The following is a 16,046-nucleotide window of genomic DNA, read 5'->3' as shown; positions in this document are numbered from 1 at the left end:
ATGGTGCTGGAGAAGACTCTTGAGAGTCCCTTGGACTGCAAAGAGATCAAATCAGTCAATCCTAAAAGAAATCAACCCTGACTGTTCTCTGGAAGGCCAGATAATGAAGCTGAAGCTCAAATACTTCGGCCACCCAATGAGAAGGGAGCACTCACTGGAGAAGACCCTGATGCTGGGAAAGACTGAAGGTCAAAGAAGACGGGGACGGCAAAGGATGAGATGGTTAGACAGTGTCATAGATGCAACAAACATGAAATTTAGCAAACTTCAGAGGACGGCGGAAGACAGGAAGGCCTGGCGTGATGTGGTCCATGGGGTCGCAAAGAGTCGGACTCGACTGAACAACAACAAAGATGATGTGAAAGGCCTCTGTCTGAGACCCTGGGAAGCCACTGCCAGTTCGTGTAGACAGTACTGACTTGGGCAGACCACGAGGTCTGACTCAATAGAAAACAGCTTCGTGTGACTTCATATACCTGATCTGTTTTGCAACTGTACCCTTCAAACAACCTTGGGAGGTCACAATTCGGCTGAGAGATAGCAGCTGGCCCCCAAAGTGGCAGCTAAGAGGAGACTCAAGACCAGATCTCCAGAAGCAAACATTAACACTTAAACTAACAGTCTGGTTTTCCTCCAATGGCCCTCTGAAAAATGAGTGATTTTGCCATCGCTCCACTGCCTGGGGCAGAGCAGACCTCTCTAGGAAGGGAATTTGGTATCCTCGGTACCACCACCAAAAAGACCCCGTTCCCTGTAGCCACCTACCTCCCAGGCCCGAGCATCGTTTCTCGCAACCCTATACACATTGATAACGTGCCCTGCCACAGCGTCACACCTCAAATATTCAGCCCCGCATTCCAAAGTGTGATTTTTCCGCCTCCAGGCAAAGTGGTACCATCAATTCTATCACCACATTTATCCAGCGCCACCTCATTTCCCTGCATGTGTGAGTCAGGCTGCACATGAGTCATGAAAGAAACACTCTGTTTTGTTTGGGACATAAATAGACCGTGACTGCAGAGTGTACACATGGAGACAAATCTCTCGGTAGCTCTTGTTGCCGCTATGAACACAGAGACATTCATAGTAGCATTAGAGCATCCACACTGCAGTTTCACGTATGCTTTCCTTAGCCCCGCCCCCAGCAGTCAACATTTCCTCCCTTGACCACAGGGCTCCTTAAAATCCGTAACTGACCCACCACTATGACGTCCAAACGTTCTACTGCTACAATGTACCATTTCCCAGTTCTCATTTTGAAAATGTAAGCCCGTAGCCTGTTTTCTTGCAGAGTTATAAGGGGAAATGGGTGGGCTGCGTGTTTCCCTTTATAACTCTGGAATGAAAAGGTCCGGAGACTTTCTTTTTCAAATGAAAACTGAGAATTCTGACCTTGCTGCGGTAGATCATTATACCTGGAGGCTGGCTACTCTAATCTTCCGGCACGCCTTTTATTTGCGGGGTAGGATGGGATAGATTTAAATACATAAATAAATAAATATTTTTTGCCCTTGAGGGAACTTTGTTAATGCTACGGGTGGAGAGATCTGACAAGACTTTCTCCCTCCTTGACGTCTTGCAAGGAATCCTTTTGGAATCGCAGGGCACAACCTGAACAAGTCCTCGAAGAGAAATGGATAGGAGTCCCCCCCAAAAAAAACCTCCAGCGTACATTGGGATACACCACAGTGGGGGGCGGAGTCAGAAGAACACACAATAGCAGAGAGATCAGCTGTTTCTCACAGGGTGACACGCTATTTCCATCCACGGCTTCACCATTTCTGGATGAGAGGCAGTACAGGGATGTCAAATCGATAGGAAATGTCATCCCAGATAGATTAGGAACCCAACTCATCCGTGACAGTCCCCGGGTGACCTCCGGCCAGTCACTCTCTCGCAGCCTGACCTACATCACAGGGGTGTTGTGAGGACAGGACAGAGGAGGAAACCCTCTGCACGCTGCCGGATTGCGCGCACGGCTTAAAGAGCAGCAATTAAAATCGCAACGGGAGCTCCGCAAATGTGGCCAACAGGCTAATCATTTTTAAAGCCAAGCTGACTCGGTGGTGGTGGTGGTGGGGGAACCGGAAGGAAGATTTGGAAGAGACATGATCTAGAGTCTCAAGAATATAGGAGTGAACGAAACATCAGAAGGGCTGTCATATAAAGGATGGTACGGAGTTGTTTTTGGCTGCCCCAGAAGGTCAGACCAGAACCAACGGGCTGAAATTAAATCAGAAGAGTTTTCAGCTAAACGTTAGGAAGAACTTCCTGACAGTTTGAGCGGTTCCTCGGTGGAACAGGCTTCCCCGGGAGTTGGTGGGCTCTCCTTCTTGGGAGGTTTTCAAACAGAGGCTAGATGGCCATCTGACAGCAGTGCTGATTCTGTGAATTCAGGCAGATCATGAGAGGGAGGGCAGGAAGGGTTGCCTCAGTGCTTAGTCCTTGTGGCCCTTTCTTACACGCCCGGGGAAATGCTGAGCGCCACTTTGGGGTCCGGAAGCCATTTTTCTCCAGGCCACTTTGGCCGGGGATCCTGGAGGTTTTTTGCCATCTTCTGAGCATGGAACAACGATCATGGGGGATGTGTGTGGGGGGGAGTATTTGTGAATTTTCTGCATTGCACAGGGGGTTGGACTAGATGACCCCAGAGGACCCTTCCAGCTCTATGATTCTATGACAGAAAGCTTGTGAGGCATCTTCCCTAGATGCAGCCGTTTGTGTTCCTTCTTTGGCTAAGTTACTATCTCGGTGCAGGTGTAGCGCAAAATCACAATTTATTTTAACTTTACTTTTACTGCTTTACTTTTGGTTGCTTGTTTGTTTCACGTGCACCATCTTTCTCCCCAAGGGGGACCCAAAGCGGCTCACATCATTCTCCTCTCCTCCATTTTATCCTCACAACGATCCTGCAAGGTAGGTTAGGCTGAGAACATGTGACTGGCCCGAGGTCATACGGTGAACTTCCCTGGCAGACTGGAGATTGAAACCTGGACTGACATTCTAGGCACTACACCACACTGGCTCTCACCCGCTTTTCTGGGTGAGTGCATTTCCATACTACTTGGAAGGAAGGGAACACATTTCCCTGCCCTACAAAGGTTCCCTCCCTCACCTTGACACAAAGAGTCCTCCATCTTTCTGTGTTATACCTCTGAGCAGGGGTCATTTGGTAGAAAAAGAGGTGCATGAGCTCATTAGCATAACTCATTTGCATATGCCACACCCCCTGACATCACTGGAAGTGTGTCAGAAGGCAACACCCACCACTCAGGCTCCAATAGACTGTTTTGGATTGCGAGCTATTGGGGGGTGGGGGAAACATGCAGATCTGTCCTCGCAGAGGGGGGAGAGCTTGTACTGGAATAAACCTTGGCCTTAAAGGTGCCACTGGACGTTTTTGGATTGCTATCTGGGGGTGGGGGCTCTGCAATTTACCTGGCTGCTTCTTGCTCTGACTGAGGGCTGCTAGGAGCAGGGGGTGGGGCTTGTTGCATGTGCCCGCCCCCTGGGCTCTTTACTGCCAGAGCTCCACTCCTGTGTGCTCCTCTGGGAAATGACCCCTGGTTGTACCCCACTGAGGTCCCCGTGCTTCCTGGGCTCCACTCCCAAATCTCCAGGAGATTCAGAAAGCTTGTGAGGCATCTTCCCTAGATGCAGCCGTTTGTGTTCCTTCTTTGGCTAAGTTACTATCTCGGTGCAGGTGTAGCGCAAAATCACAATTTATTTTAACTTTACTTTTACTGCTTTACTTTTGTTTGCTTGTTGGTTTCACGTGCACCCTCTTTCTCCCCAAGGGGGACCCAAAGCGGCTCACGTCATTCTCCTCTCCTCCATTTTATCCTCACAACAATCCTGCAAGGTAGGTTAGACTGGCCCAAGGTCTCCCAGTGAGATTCCATGGCAGATAGGGTGGCGTAGGAGAGACGAGTGAGAACAAACTGGGAATCGGGGTGCAGAAACCGGATTTATTTATTCCCTTCATTTATATCCCGCCTTTCTATCAAACAAGGACCCAATCTGGTTTACGTAATTCTCCTTGTCTCTATTTGGTCCTCACCACAACAACCCTGTGAGGCAGGTGAGGTGGAGAGCATGTGACTGGCCCAAGGTCTCCCAGTGAGCTTCCATGGCAGAGCGGGGATTCGAACCTGGTTCTCCCAGCTGGCTATACCCCACCAGCTCACAATTTGCTTATTAGGAGAATGCCTCCTCTCAGCCGTCAGGTTTTCAGTGGGGGGCGCCAACCAAGAAGGACGCAGTTGGGCTCTCAAAGAAAAAGAGATTGGATTTATACCCTGCCCTTCACTCAGAGTCTCAGAGTGGCTTACAATCTCCTTTCCTTCCTCTCTCCTACTGATACCCTGTGAGGTAGGTGGGGCTGAGAGAGCTCTGACAGAAGCTGCCCTTGAGAGAACCGCTCAGAAAGAACTCGTGACTGACCCAAGGTCACACCAGCAGCTGCACGTGGGGGAGTGGGGAATCAAACCCGGTTCTCCAGATTTGAGTCCGCCGCTCTTAACCACGACATCACAGCTGGCTCTCGATATCCACCTGCCGTCTCAGTTGTGCTTGGAAACAGACCGAGCTCTTTCAAGACCAGGGAGAGAAGTCCTCGTGCGGATGTCGCCGCCGACAGTCTTCCTGCTGCGCTCGGCACGCCTTCTGTTTGCAAGCACTCTTCTCAGGCGGCCCCTTTCCTCTCAGGGGACTCTCGCCGCCAGAGAGGCGGTTGGCTTGTGCCACACGTGGCTTGCTGATTTGTGGAGAAGTCAAACAGGTGGGGGGGAGGGCGTGAAGAAAGGCGAGGAGAGGGAGAAACCGGCGCTGGGGAAATCCTTCTCCGAGCAACCCAACGGACTGACACTGTGGGGAAAAGGAGTCCAGTTGGCGTCACTAGGCCGAGGATTCATTGCTAGCCCTGGGTTGGAGACCCCTGGAGATTTTGGGGTAGGGACTGGGGCCACAGCAGGGCCGTAGCCAGGATTTTTCGGTTCGTGGGGCAGATTTTTTTTTTTTTGACACTGTGGGGAAAAGGAGTCCAGTTGGCGTCACTAGGCCAAGGATTCATTGCTAGCCCTGGGTTGGAGACCCCTGGAGATTTTGGGGTAGGGACTGGGGCCACAGCAGGGCCGTAGCCAGGATTTTTCGGCTCGTGGGGCAGATTTTTTTCTTGTGGGGCACCCATTATGCAATATTCTTTTTTGGGGGGGTCACAAACGCACACAAACTCTTCAGCCAGAATAATCCATGCATTCTCCGTCCCCCAGCCAGTTTGTCAGCCCACTGACCTCTGAACCAAATGCAAAACAAAGGCAAGGACTCTGTTCTCTTCCTCTCGCTGTCGGGGGGCCTGGGTTGGATGGGAAGTGGGGGGGGCTTGGCAGCGAGTCAGGGGGGCCAGGCCCCGAGAGGCCCCACTGTGACTACGGGCCCAGGCCATGGTCGGAGGCAGTGCCATAGAGTTCACCCTCCAAGCAGCAAATTTCTCCAGGCAGGATCATCAGTGGGATTACAAACGAGCTCCAGTTCCCCTGGAGAAAATGGCTCCTTTGGAGGGGAGACACGGTGGCATTATACCCCGCTGAAGTGCCACTCCTCCTCAAACTCCGCCCCGCACAAGCTTTATCCCCAAATTTCCAGGAATTCTCTAACCCAAAGTTGGCCCCCTCTAGCACTCAACCATCACATCTTTTAGAATAAAGCAGTGGTTCCAGACACACCCGTGTTTTCCACACCTGGACAAGCTCCTGTAGTTTCCCCAGTTCCGTTGTGGCTGCTGCTGCCGGCTTCTTCCACCCCACAGGTTTCCTCAGAAGGGTTTTTTTAAAAAAAAAATATTTTGAAAAATCAGGGACTGAACAGCGCTATATCTATGTACCATCATACCAATCTCTATACCAGGTCATCTGAATTTACCTCAATTTTTGTTAAAAGTCACCACTGGCAGTGTTCCCTCTAAGCTGAGTGAGTGCGAGCCAGCTCACAGTTTTTTAGCCTCCGGCTCACACATTTTTGTCTCAGCCCAGGAAGGAGGGCTCCAAAGCAAACTAATTTATGCAGCAGCCAAATCATGTGCTCACAACTTTGATGCCACAAAGCTCACAAAGTAGAATTTTTGCTCACAAAATTCCACAGCTTAGAGGGAACATTGGCCCCTTTCCTTGAGAAGATATGCCCTTTTCCTAATGTATCTGCCACAAAGGGGAGCTGGGATCTTACTTTTTCAAAATGAAAGTTGAAAATCCAGAGGACCTGGCACACGTCTCGGTACCAGTGTTCCCTCTAAGCTGAGTTGGTGTGAGCTAGCTCACCGTTTTTTTAGCCTCCGGCTCACACGTTTTTGTCGCAGCTCAGGAGGGAGGGTTCCAGAGCAAACTAATCTATGCTGTAGCCAAATCATTTGTTCACAACTTTAATGCCAGCCGCTCACAAAGCAGAATTTCTGCTTACAAGACTCAACAGCTTAGAGGGAGTAATGATTGCTACAACAGAACGCTGTTCAATCGCCAGTGAAAAAGAAAGAAAATTGCCCTGGTGACGGGAAGAAGAAGAGAAGAGACTGGATTTGTACCCCACCCTTCACTACCAGAAGGAGTGTCAGAACGGCTTGTGATCCCCTTTCCCTTCCCCTCCCCATAACCGACGCCCCGTGAGATAGGTGGGGCTGAGAGAACTCTTTCTCGAGAACTGCCCTTGAGAGAACAGCTTTGAGAGAACTTGTACCTGACCCAAGGCCACACCAGCAGCTGCATGTAGAGGAGTGGGGAATCAAACCTGGTTCTCCCAGATTAGTGTCCGCGCTCCTAACCACTACACCAAACTGGGAGAACAAACGGCTGCCATGGAGAAAATGGCCGCTATGTGGGTGGGAATTAGGAAAATCTGAACACCCCCACCCCCACGGCAACTATCCAGGCTAGGGTTGCCAACCTCCAGGTGGGGCCTGGAGATCCCCCCCCCAGAATTATAACTGATCTCCAGGGGTCAGTTCTCCTGGACAAAATGGCTGCTTTGGTGGGCGGACTCTAGGGTACCATATCCCGCTGAGGCCCCTCCCCAAGCCCCACCCTCCCCAAGCCCCACCCTCCCTGGGCTCCATCTCCAAAATCTCCAGGAATTTCCCAACCCAGAGCTGGCAACCTGTTAAATACTGAGTTCTGGACGCATTGCAGTGATCAGCTCTGGTTTATTTAGTGGTTTCAGCACACGACAAGGTCAAAACTCCAGGGCTTGCTGCCCTGCTTATAAAGCCTGCAAAGACCATACGCCCTAGCACACCCCACTCCCAACGGTAGGCTATTTACATTACACTGCTAAATTATTGGTCAACTTCAGGATCCTGGTCAGCTATTGTTCTGAGGGAACTAGCTCAACCAGTTCCAGATACCGTTCAGGCTCAATACATAACACAACCCTAGATATTAACAAGAGACAGACAGGAGGGGCCTGGAAACCTATTGCTGGTGTTTGTTGTTTTCACACTCACAAGCCGGGGAGGACAAAATTCCCTCTCCTCCGGGACTCTATAAACAGCAAAGGACCAGCGCAACTAACGTCTCCCTTAGTCTCCTCCCCTGCAAACGATTCTCAGCTAAAGAGACATACCCCCCCCAGGGATGTGGAAACCGGGCACTGTTTCCGGGGACAATTCAAGGTGCTGCTGGTGTTGACCTCGGGAACTGGCATACACGAAGGACGACCTACTCCCTTACAACCTTACTCAACCGCTACAGCCAGGGTTCTAGGTCGGGAATTGCCTGGAGATTTGGGGGGTGGAGCCTGGGGAGGGCGGGGTTTGGGGAGGGGAGGGGCCTCAGCATGGTGCAGTGCCACAGAGTCCGCCCTCCAAAGCAGCCATTTTCTCTCCAGGGGAGCTGATCTCTGTCAGCTGGAGATCAGTGGTCAAAGCGGGAGATCTCCAGGCCCCACCTGGAAGCTGGCGACCCTCGATGGGAGGGACCTTTGCAGGGTAGAATGCCATAAAGCCCACTTTCCTGAGTGGCCATTTTCTCCAGAGGAACTGATCTTGGTTGTCTAGAGATCGATTGTAATGGCAGGAGATCTCCAGGGGCCACCTGCAGGTTGGCAACCCTGGTATAGCTCTCTTCCAAGGCCCCACTTTGAGTGTCCCCGGACTTCTGAGATTGGGTGGCTTGCAAACCAGGAGAGGGACTTCTCCCCTCTCTTTTTCCCCAGGGAGACTCCTCTATCCCATTCTGTCGCTGTCTTTCTCCAGCAGGTGAAAACACTCTAGTCTCATCTTGTATTCCCTCAGTGACCCCGCCTTCCTGTCCCGTGTTTTAATTGGTTTTTTATTGTATGCATATTTTAGTTTTGGTTTTCATTGTTTTAATGATGGGGGGGTTGCTGGTTTTAATAGTTTTTCTGTTTTCATTATGGCTGTTTTTAACCTGTTGGACACCTTGCTTGCCCTTAAGAGGGCAGGAATTTTTTGCCGAGGTATAAATTCTGCAGATATGTACCTAAGCCCTTCATTATCTGTGGGGAGCCCCATTGTGAATGGCATGAGCCGCCCCACTTTGATATAGGAATTCCGTGATTTTTATCTTCTGCTGCTATTACTAATGGATTTTTTAAACCTACCGCCGATGTTTTTGGTATTGTATTTTAATATGTCTTTTCTTGTGTGTATTTTTAGTTTTGTTTACCCTAACACCTTGGTCATCATTTGGAAAGGCAGGCTATACATTTTGCTAAGGAAACAGATACAATCAAACAAAACAGCAGACAAACACGCCGAATGAAGCTCAGACAAACAAAAACCCATTTTGACCTGGCACTTAGCAGTCAGTGAAGGCAGCACCAGCAAGCGCCTCTAATGAACATTTTAACCTTCCAGGACATTCAGTTGCAGACCTAAGAGTAGCACTTCTCTGTGATTAGAAAGAGAGACTGTTGAATTGAGACTGATAACGAAGCTCAAGACCATGCAGCGTCAGGGACTGAATCGAGACCTAGGTTTCCTGTCTCATTACCAAAAGTGTTTCTCCACATCTGCTACCCCTCAGCATATCACACCTAATCCGATTATGCCTGCTATTGTCATTTGCTTGCTATTGTCATTCGGCATCTGAGATCACTCTCCAAGATATAAGGACAGACGGACTCACATTCTACCTGTATCTGAAGAAGTGAGCAGTGACTGACACAAACTCATACCCTGCCACAAATTTTATTAGCCTTTAAGATGCTACTGGACTCTTGCTCATCTCTGCTGCTACAGACAGACTAACACAGCTTGATCTACCCCTGGGGCCAGTATTCCATAACCAATGTGCCATCAGCAAAAAGTCCTTTTCTTCAACTACTACTGCTTAAAATCTTTCTTTCTTTCTTTAATTCATTTATACCCCGTCTTTCTCCCCAATGGGGAACCAAGGCAGCTGACATCATTCTCCTTGTCTCCATTTTATCCTCACAACAATCCTGTGTGGTAGGCTAGGCTATGTGACTGGCCCAAGGTTACCCAGTGAGTTTCCATGGCATGAATGAGGATTTGAACTAGGGGTCTCCCAGATAGATACTAGTCTGACACACAACTTTTGAAGGTAGTAGAACCACCCAGAGAGACACCGTGGAAGAAAATTTGATGGCCCGGGTTCCTAAACTTTGTAAAACACAGTACTAATGTTGCCTTTCTTAAGAAGAACAAACGCTCCTGATTTTGCTCTACTCAGAGTCTTAAAAAACCCCGTCTCCTTTTCGTTTTCACCTTGCGCGAATTTTCACACCAGCCAGTTGTCCCCACCCCCGCCCCCCCCTTAAATTCACACAACTGTGATTCTATTTTTGCACGAAGGGCGGGTAACCAGCATACAAGGACCATCGAAGGAAGAAATGAATTGGAAATGCCAGCAACAGAAGTGTGTGAAATGAAAACACTCAATGACAACATGCCAAACCAAAAGGAGCACTCGGATACAATGTCAAGGACCTTTTAAAATCTTCTCATCTTCCTGTAGCCTGCAAACCTCTTAACAGGTTGGGAAATTCTCTAGGATTTTTTTTTTTTGCTACTTTCCCCCTCACGTATTTAGTTTTGTCTAATTGTTTTCAGTTTCATCAGAAGCTACACAAGTTCCCCAATTGGCAGAAGAGTGGAGTAAGCTTCTCTCTGCTGAGCTAGCTTTCTGCTTGCGGGGAGTAGTTGTTTTGTTAACAAACAGAGCTGGATTTTGTCTTGCAGAATAATATGAAGGCATCTCACTCAGAAATGTTGCTGAAATTATGCAAATATGGGTCAGTTCTTGGGGGAGAGATAGCCCGCCAAGCCCCATTGACACCACCTGCAATTCCCTGAAAAAAGGGAATTTTAAAAAATCTCCCCCACATCCTTGCCCCATTTTCCTTGCCCCATTTCTCCCTGGCTGCCATTTTTCTCCTACAACGCTGGAAAGTTTTTCCGGCTTAAAAAATAAATCAGTAATTGCTAGATTGTTATAGCACTATAATGGTATAACAATCTTACTGGTTCCTCTAAATTTCCAGATTTTGTGGTTTTGTTTTTTAAAAAAGTGTCTAGCTCTTTTTGTTGAGGAGCATTAGAAATTTATGTTCTTAAATTAAAGGCGGGGATTCAGAGCAATGCTTCCTCTAAGCTGTGGAGTCTTGTGAGCAAAAAATTCTACTTTGTGAGCTACTGGCATTAAAGTTGTGAGCAAGCAATTTGGCTACTGCATAAGTTAGTTTGCTCTGGAGCCATCCTTCCTGAGCTAAGACAAAAATGTGTGAGCCGGAGGCTAAAAAACTGTGAGCTAGCTCACACTAACTCAGCTTAGAGGGAACACTGATTCAGAGGAACTAGTAGACTGTGGCAATAGACTGTTGTAATGCTATAGCACAACAGCAGTTACTAAGTTTTTTAAAAGCCTGGGGGAAAGTGCCCTCCAGTGGCAGGGAGAGGAATGGCGGCTAACGGAAGACAGCATGGACAAATATCCCCTGCAGATGCTCCAGTGCTGGTATGTGTTCCTCTGCATATGCGGTGACGATAATAAGAAAATGGAAAATCTTTCCTGGGTGGAATCAAAACATCAACTGGCCATTAAAATACTATACGGAGAGTTCCGCTAGGTGGAGGATTCTCCGTGGTGACTTGATCCGGGCACGGCAGAGGGACCCAGAGAATGGCCACTTTGGAGTCAGGAGGCAATTTCCCCCCAGGCCAGTTTGCCCGGGGATCTTGGGGGGGGGCAGTTTATTTGTCCTCTTCTGGGCACGGAGCAGGGCTCACTGGGGGCATGTGTAGGGGAGAGGTATTTGTGAATTTCCTGCATTGGGCAGGGCGTTGGACTAGATGACCCCGGAGGTCCCTTCATAAGAACATAAGAACATAAGAGACGCCAATGTTGGATCAGGCCAATGGCCCATCCAGTCCAACACTCTGTGTCTCACAGTGGCCAGAAATACCAGTGCCATCAGGAGGTCCAGCAGTGGGGCCAGGACATTAGAAGCCCTCCCACTGTTGACCCCCCCCCCAAGCACCAAGAAGACAGAACTCTGTGATTCTGTGTTTCTGTGTCAGTGCGGTAAACAGTGTCAGACTAGGCCTGGGGAGAGCCGGGTTCAAATCTCTGCTTAGCCATGTGGCGCACTGGGTGACTAAGGGACATAAAAAGGGAAGGGAGGTCCTTGAACGAGGGAGGGGGTAGAAACACAATGGCTTGATAGAAGCTGGGGGAGGGGGTTCAGATGGAGCGAGATCCCATCTCAGGGTTGCCAACTCTGGGTTAGGAAGTCCATGGAGATTTCAGAGTGGGGCCTGGAGAGGGCAGGGCTTGAGGAGGGGAGGGGCCTCTGTGGGATATAATGTTATAGAGTCCGCCCTGCAAAGCAGCCATTTCCTCCGGGGAAACTGATCTTGATCGTCTGGAGATCAGCTGAGATTCCAGGAGACCTGCAGGCCCCCCCCTGGAGTCTGGTGGCCCTAGGGACAGCGCATGTCTTATGCAAGCCACCTGACCATTAAAAAAAACGGGATTCCATTTTGCAAAGGAATACCTAAATGTGCTCAACGCGGACTCTCCTGTCTCCTTTCCTTCCTCTGCCTGGCACGCCTTAGCCTTTCCCCAGAAAAATCTGTTCGGGGGCACATCTGGACGGCCAGATGTTTCTCCCCTCTTCTCTTCCTCCCTTCGATATCAGGACTATCCGGGTGCGTGCGGGAACGATCGCTCGTCACCGGACGAGGTGACCTTCGCGCTCTTCCCGGACGTGGGGTTCTCCCTGCATGCGTCGCCCCACCCAAGACTTTGAGAGAGGACCCGAGAAAGATAACAGCAGGTGGGAGACTTCTGGTTTTATATCTTAAAAAAAAAACCCTGATTGTCAATTCACATGCCTTTTTGGATTCGTCGGGAGCCGGAGATGGTCACCCCTAGCCAACTGGCACCAGTCGCCAGTGGACATTTAAGGAGAACCCTGTAATAAGAACATGGTCCAATACCAGAGATTTATGGTTGATCAAGGACACTCCTAGAATTCCTTCTTAGAGCCACTGACCGTGCTGTCCAGAAAGGGCGTCGCTTCCATACAGATTGCATAGATGGCTGCCTTCGACTGAGTTCGACCATTGGTCCAGACAGGCTAGTATACTCTAAATGGACTGGCTCTCAGGTAGGGTCTTTCCCCAACGCCTGTTATCCTGCAGAGACACTGGGGCGTAATCATGCAATGATTCCATTACGGCCCTTTCTCCAGTGGAGGTACAAAACTGCCCGAGATCAACATGAAACCACTGGTCCACCTGGCTCAATACCGACTGCTTTGTAGCCTTTCAAAGGATCCAGACAGGGAAAGATCACCCCCAATACTTGGTACCCACAATCCTTGCACAAGAGATACCAGGGATGGAGACTGGGACTTTTGACAGGCGACACAGGGACTCCACCGCCAAGCCACAGAGTCCATACTGATCCCCGGCAAGTTAATATGTTCCCTGTCCCATCTTTCCTCCAAACGCAGCATTTGAACCCAGAGCTCCCTTGGTTGAAGGCTAACAGCTCCATTCCCCCTCCCTCCGTACTGCCAACTCGCAAGCGGAAATGCCACACTCCGACTCCATCCATCTTCCCGAGGAGCTATGGAATGACGGAACAAACAGGGCTTCCCTTGGGGAGGCCGCGGTAATTGGGAAATGGGTCACCCCTCGGAACCTTGGTTATTGGAATTCCCCACCGTGGCCTCGAGTAACTCGACGCCAAGCGCACGACTCCAGCGAGCCGAACGCCTGAATATTTGGTGGCAAAGGAAGTGATCAACCCTGATCAGAGGGCGATCCACCCGTCATCCGGCAAGTTTGAGGGTTTGCTCCAATCTGAAGGCATCCCCCCCCCCCACGAACACAAACCAGCACTAAAGAGAAACTTGGCTGTCCTGAACTCGGCATCCAGAAGAGGCACGCGCAGAACATTCAAAAGCAGTTCCAGGTCCCTACAGAGCCAAGGAAATTCTGGACCCCGAATGAATAACCTCAAATGAGCCCAAGAGAAGGAGAGAGCTGTTCCAAGATGGTTCCGCCTTCGCAGAGCCAACATTCTTGGCTGACGGTATAAGGTTATCAGTTATAGAATAGCCTCCCTTCCCAGATGTCCGAATACACAGCTATAGAGGGGGCGCATACTTAGTGCTAAGTATGGCAGGTGTGACCTGTTTTTCCCCCAAGGAAAGTTCGTCTTTCCTTCAAGGTGTACGAGATTGAAAAATAATTAATAAAGCAGGCCGGAAGCCAGGTCTGGCATAAATAGATAGCCCTGCTGGATTGGACCAAAGGTCCATTGAGTCCAACATTCTGTTTCCAAGCAGGCAGGCAGCAAGTTCACAAACAAAACACAGGGCACGAATGGCTTTCCCCAGAATCTGTTATTCAGAAGTAGACTGCCCCTGGATATGGAGGTTCCATTGAGCCGTCTAGGTTAACAGCCAATGGCAGGCCTACCCTTCTGCGGGCATTTTTTGGACCCCCTTTTAAAAACAAAAAAAGGCATTCAAGCAAGCGGTCGTCACCAATGCTGCCTCTAAGCTATGGAGTCTTGGGAGCAAAAATCCTACTTTGTGAGCTACTGGCATTAAAATTGTGAGCAAGTGATTTGGCTGCTGCATAAATTAGTTTGCTCTGGAGCCATCCTTCCTGAGCTAAGACAAAAATATGTGAGCTGGAGGCTAAAAAACTGTGAGCTAACTCACACTAACTCAGCTTAGAGGGAGCACTAGTCATCACTACATCTGGTGGTGGGGAGTCCCATAAGCTAACTGCACGTTGAAGGGGACGAGTCGGTGGATGAAAGAGGCCAGAAGGTGAGTCAGCACAATGGCTCAACTTCGGATCCAGAACGCCTTCTTCAAATGCCCCAAAGTCGTTTGGTGGCTTTAAGGGAAGCCGTTCTCTCTCACTGCAATATGGGGGCAAGACGAGGCCTACCCGAAAAGGCCGTTCTAAGGATTCCAGGATTAGACAGGTAAGGGGTGTCAAATGCTCCAATGCTACAGATTCCCGTCTCTGATGGACAGACGGGATCCTGGCAAAGACGTCGCCAAGTATCTCAAGTCCCCGTGCAACCCTCCCGCTGGATTCACAAAATCTACAGGGGGTGCCAAGAATTCATGCTTACTCTCCGCGGTTACAGGCATACTCCCCCCCCCCAATGCAACAGGACAGGGTGGTGCGCGGCCCAGCCGCCGGGAGAGACTTACCTTCCACAGTTGCAGTGGCAAACTCTGTCTTCGCCTCTCAAATGCGGTAAGATATAATTGTGAAAGCGATCCAGGAGTGCATTCATATCCATCAAGCACGCAATTGCCTGAAAGAGGCCAGAAGGCAGCTGGTCAGGTCTAGAGATGGTGGGATTAAAAATTTCACTCGCATTTCATGGCTAAAAAAAGGAGGGGGGGTGATAAAACAATTTTAATTGTTTTTTTTTCCCTAAAAAAAGAAAAGATGACACACAAGCACACGCCTAGACACACACCGAAACAGGAGACGGAACAGGCATGCATACCAAAGCACCGTTGGACTAAAGGCAGAAGAATGAAGAATTGGGGGGGGGGGGTTTGGGGGGGGGATGACAAGAAAGGCAATCCTGTGCAAAGAAACGCTTCCTTACCATAACAATTGAAGCCCCCAGGATCATAAATATCATGGTGTTTGCATTCATGGACATCCGCTGGAAATGGACAGCCGCCGCCGCGTCACTCCCCCCCAGCCCACCCCCCGGCCCCTTGCCCAAAATGAAAAAAGAGAGGAAAGGGTGCCACGACTTTCTGCAGAGGTCAGAGATGGTCACATACAGGGCTTTCAAGTCAAGCTGCAGTCCAGAGGAGGGGAAGGGTGTAGGCCCCCCCACCTTTCAAGCCTACACAAGCCCACAACGGCTCCCAGGATTTCTCCCCCCCCAAGCTGGTTCCTTTGGGGGGGGGGGTGTTGGCAGTTCTGCTTATATCTCTCTCTGTCTCTCTCTGTGTCTCTCCTTCCTTCCGTCCTTTTCCTTTTCCCCGGGTTATTCAGACCCCCCCAAATGATGGACCTCCTCCCGGTTTCCCTGCAGGCAAAAATCCACCGCTCCGCCGAACCCCCTGAAACGGCGAGGTCGACCACATCACCAGGGCTGCACCAAACCGACGGACTACACCACCGGAGAGGAACTGATCCGGTCCAGATTGGGGGTGGGGGAAGGGAGGGAGGGGGTTGAAGCAGATAGGAGACAAAAGCAAGAAATGGGAGAAGATTCAGTTGCAAAGGACCCCCTCCGTGGCTGCTGCCTCCGCCGCTTCTCTTGGCCAGCCCAATCCCAAAGCCATCCTTTTTGGAAAGGGGTAAGCGATAGACGCCAAGGGTGGTGGCGGTGGCGGCGGTGGGGTTAAATAGGGGGGTCCCCCCCCTCCTCCTCCTGCCGTCCTCGCCTCTCTGCTTTTCCTAGCAAGGCTCACAAAACGGGGAGAAAAGGCTGCATGCAAAAGGCGGGCGTCGTGGTGGAGTCCTTTAAACCCAGAGCTTCGCCTCGCCGGGCTCATTTGCTAGGAAGGGG

At 50.2% G+C, this 16,046-nt stretch overlaps 1 protein-coding gene across 1 annotated transcript in view; it reads right to left on the bottom strand.

Annotated features, from left to right (window-relative positions):
- TMEM240 (transmembrane protein 240) overlaps positions 1-15,189 on the bottom strand; it is a 47,337-nt gene extending 32,148 nt beyond the window's left edge. The window contains exons 1-2 of the mRNA XM_015406195.1: positions 15,126-15,189; positions 14,716-14,822 (exon numbers count right to left, since the gene is read on the bottom strand). Coding sequence (XP_015261681.1) covers positions 14,716-14,822; positions 15,126-15,182 — 164 coding nt within the window. The 5' untranslated portion in view covers positions 15,183-15,189. The remainder of the gene's footprint in view (positions 1-14,715; positions 14,823-15,125) is intronic.
- Positions 15,190-16,046: the final 857 nt, after the last annotated feature.

Source organism: Gekko japonicus, unplaced genomic scaffold (genome assembly GCF_001447785.1).
Source record: "Gekko japonicus isolate JY-2015 unplaced genomic scaffold, Gekko_japonicus_V1.1 scaffold1133, whole genome shotgun sequence".
Lineage (NCBI taxonomy): Eukaryota > Metazoa > Chordata > Lepidosauria > Squamata > Gekkonidae > Gekko > Gekko japonicus.
This window is presented reverse-complemented; position numbering and strand designations above follow the sequence as displayed.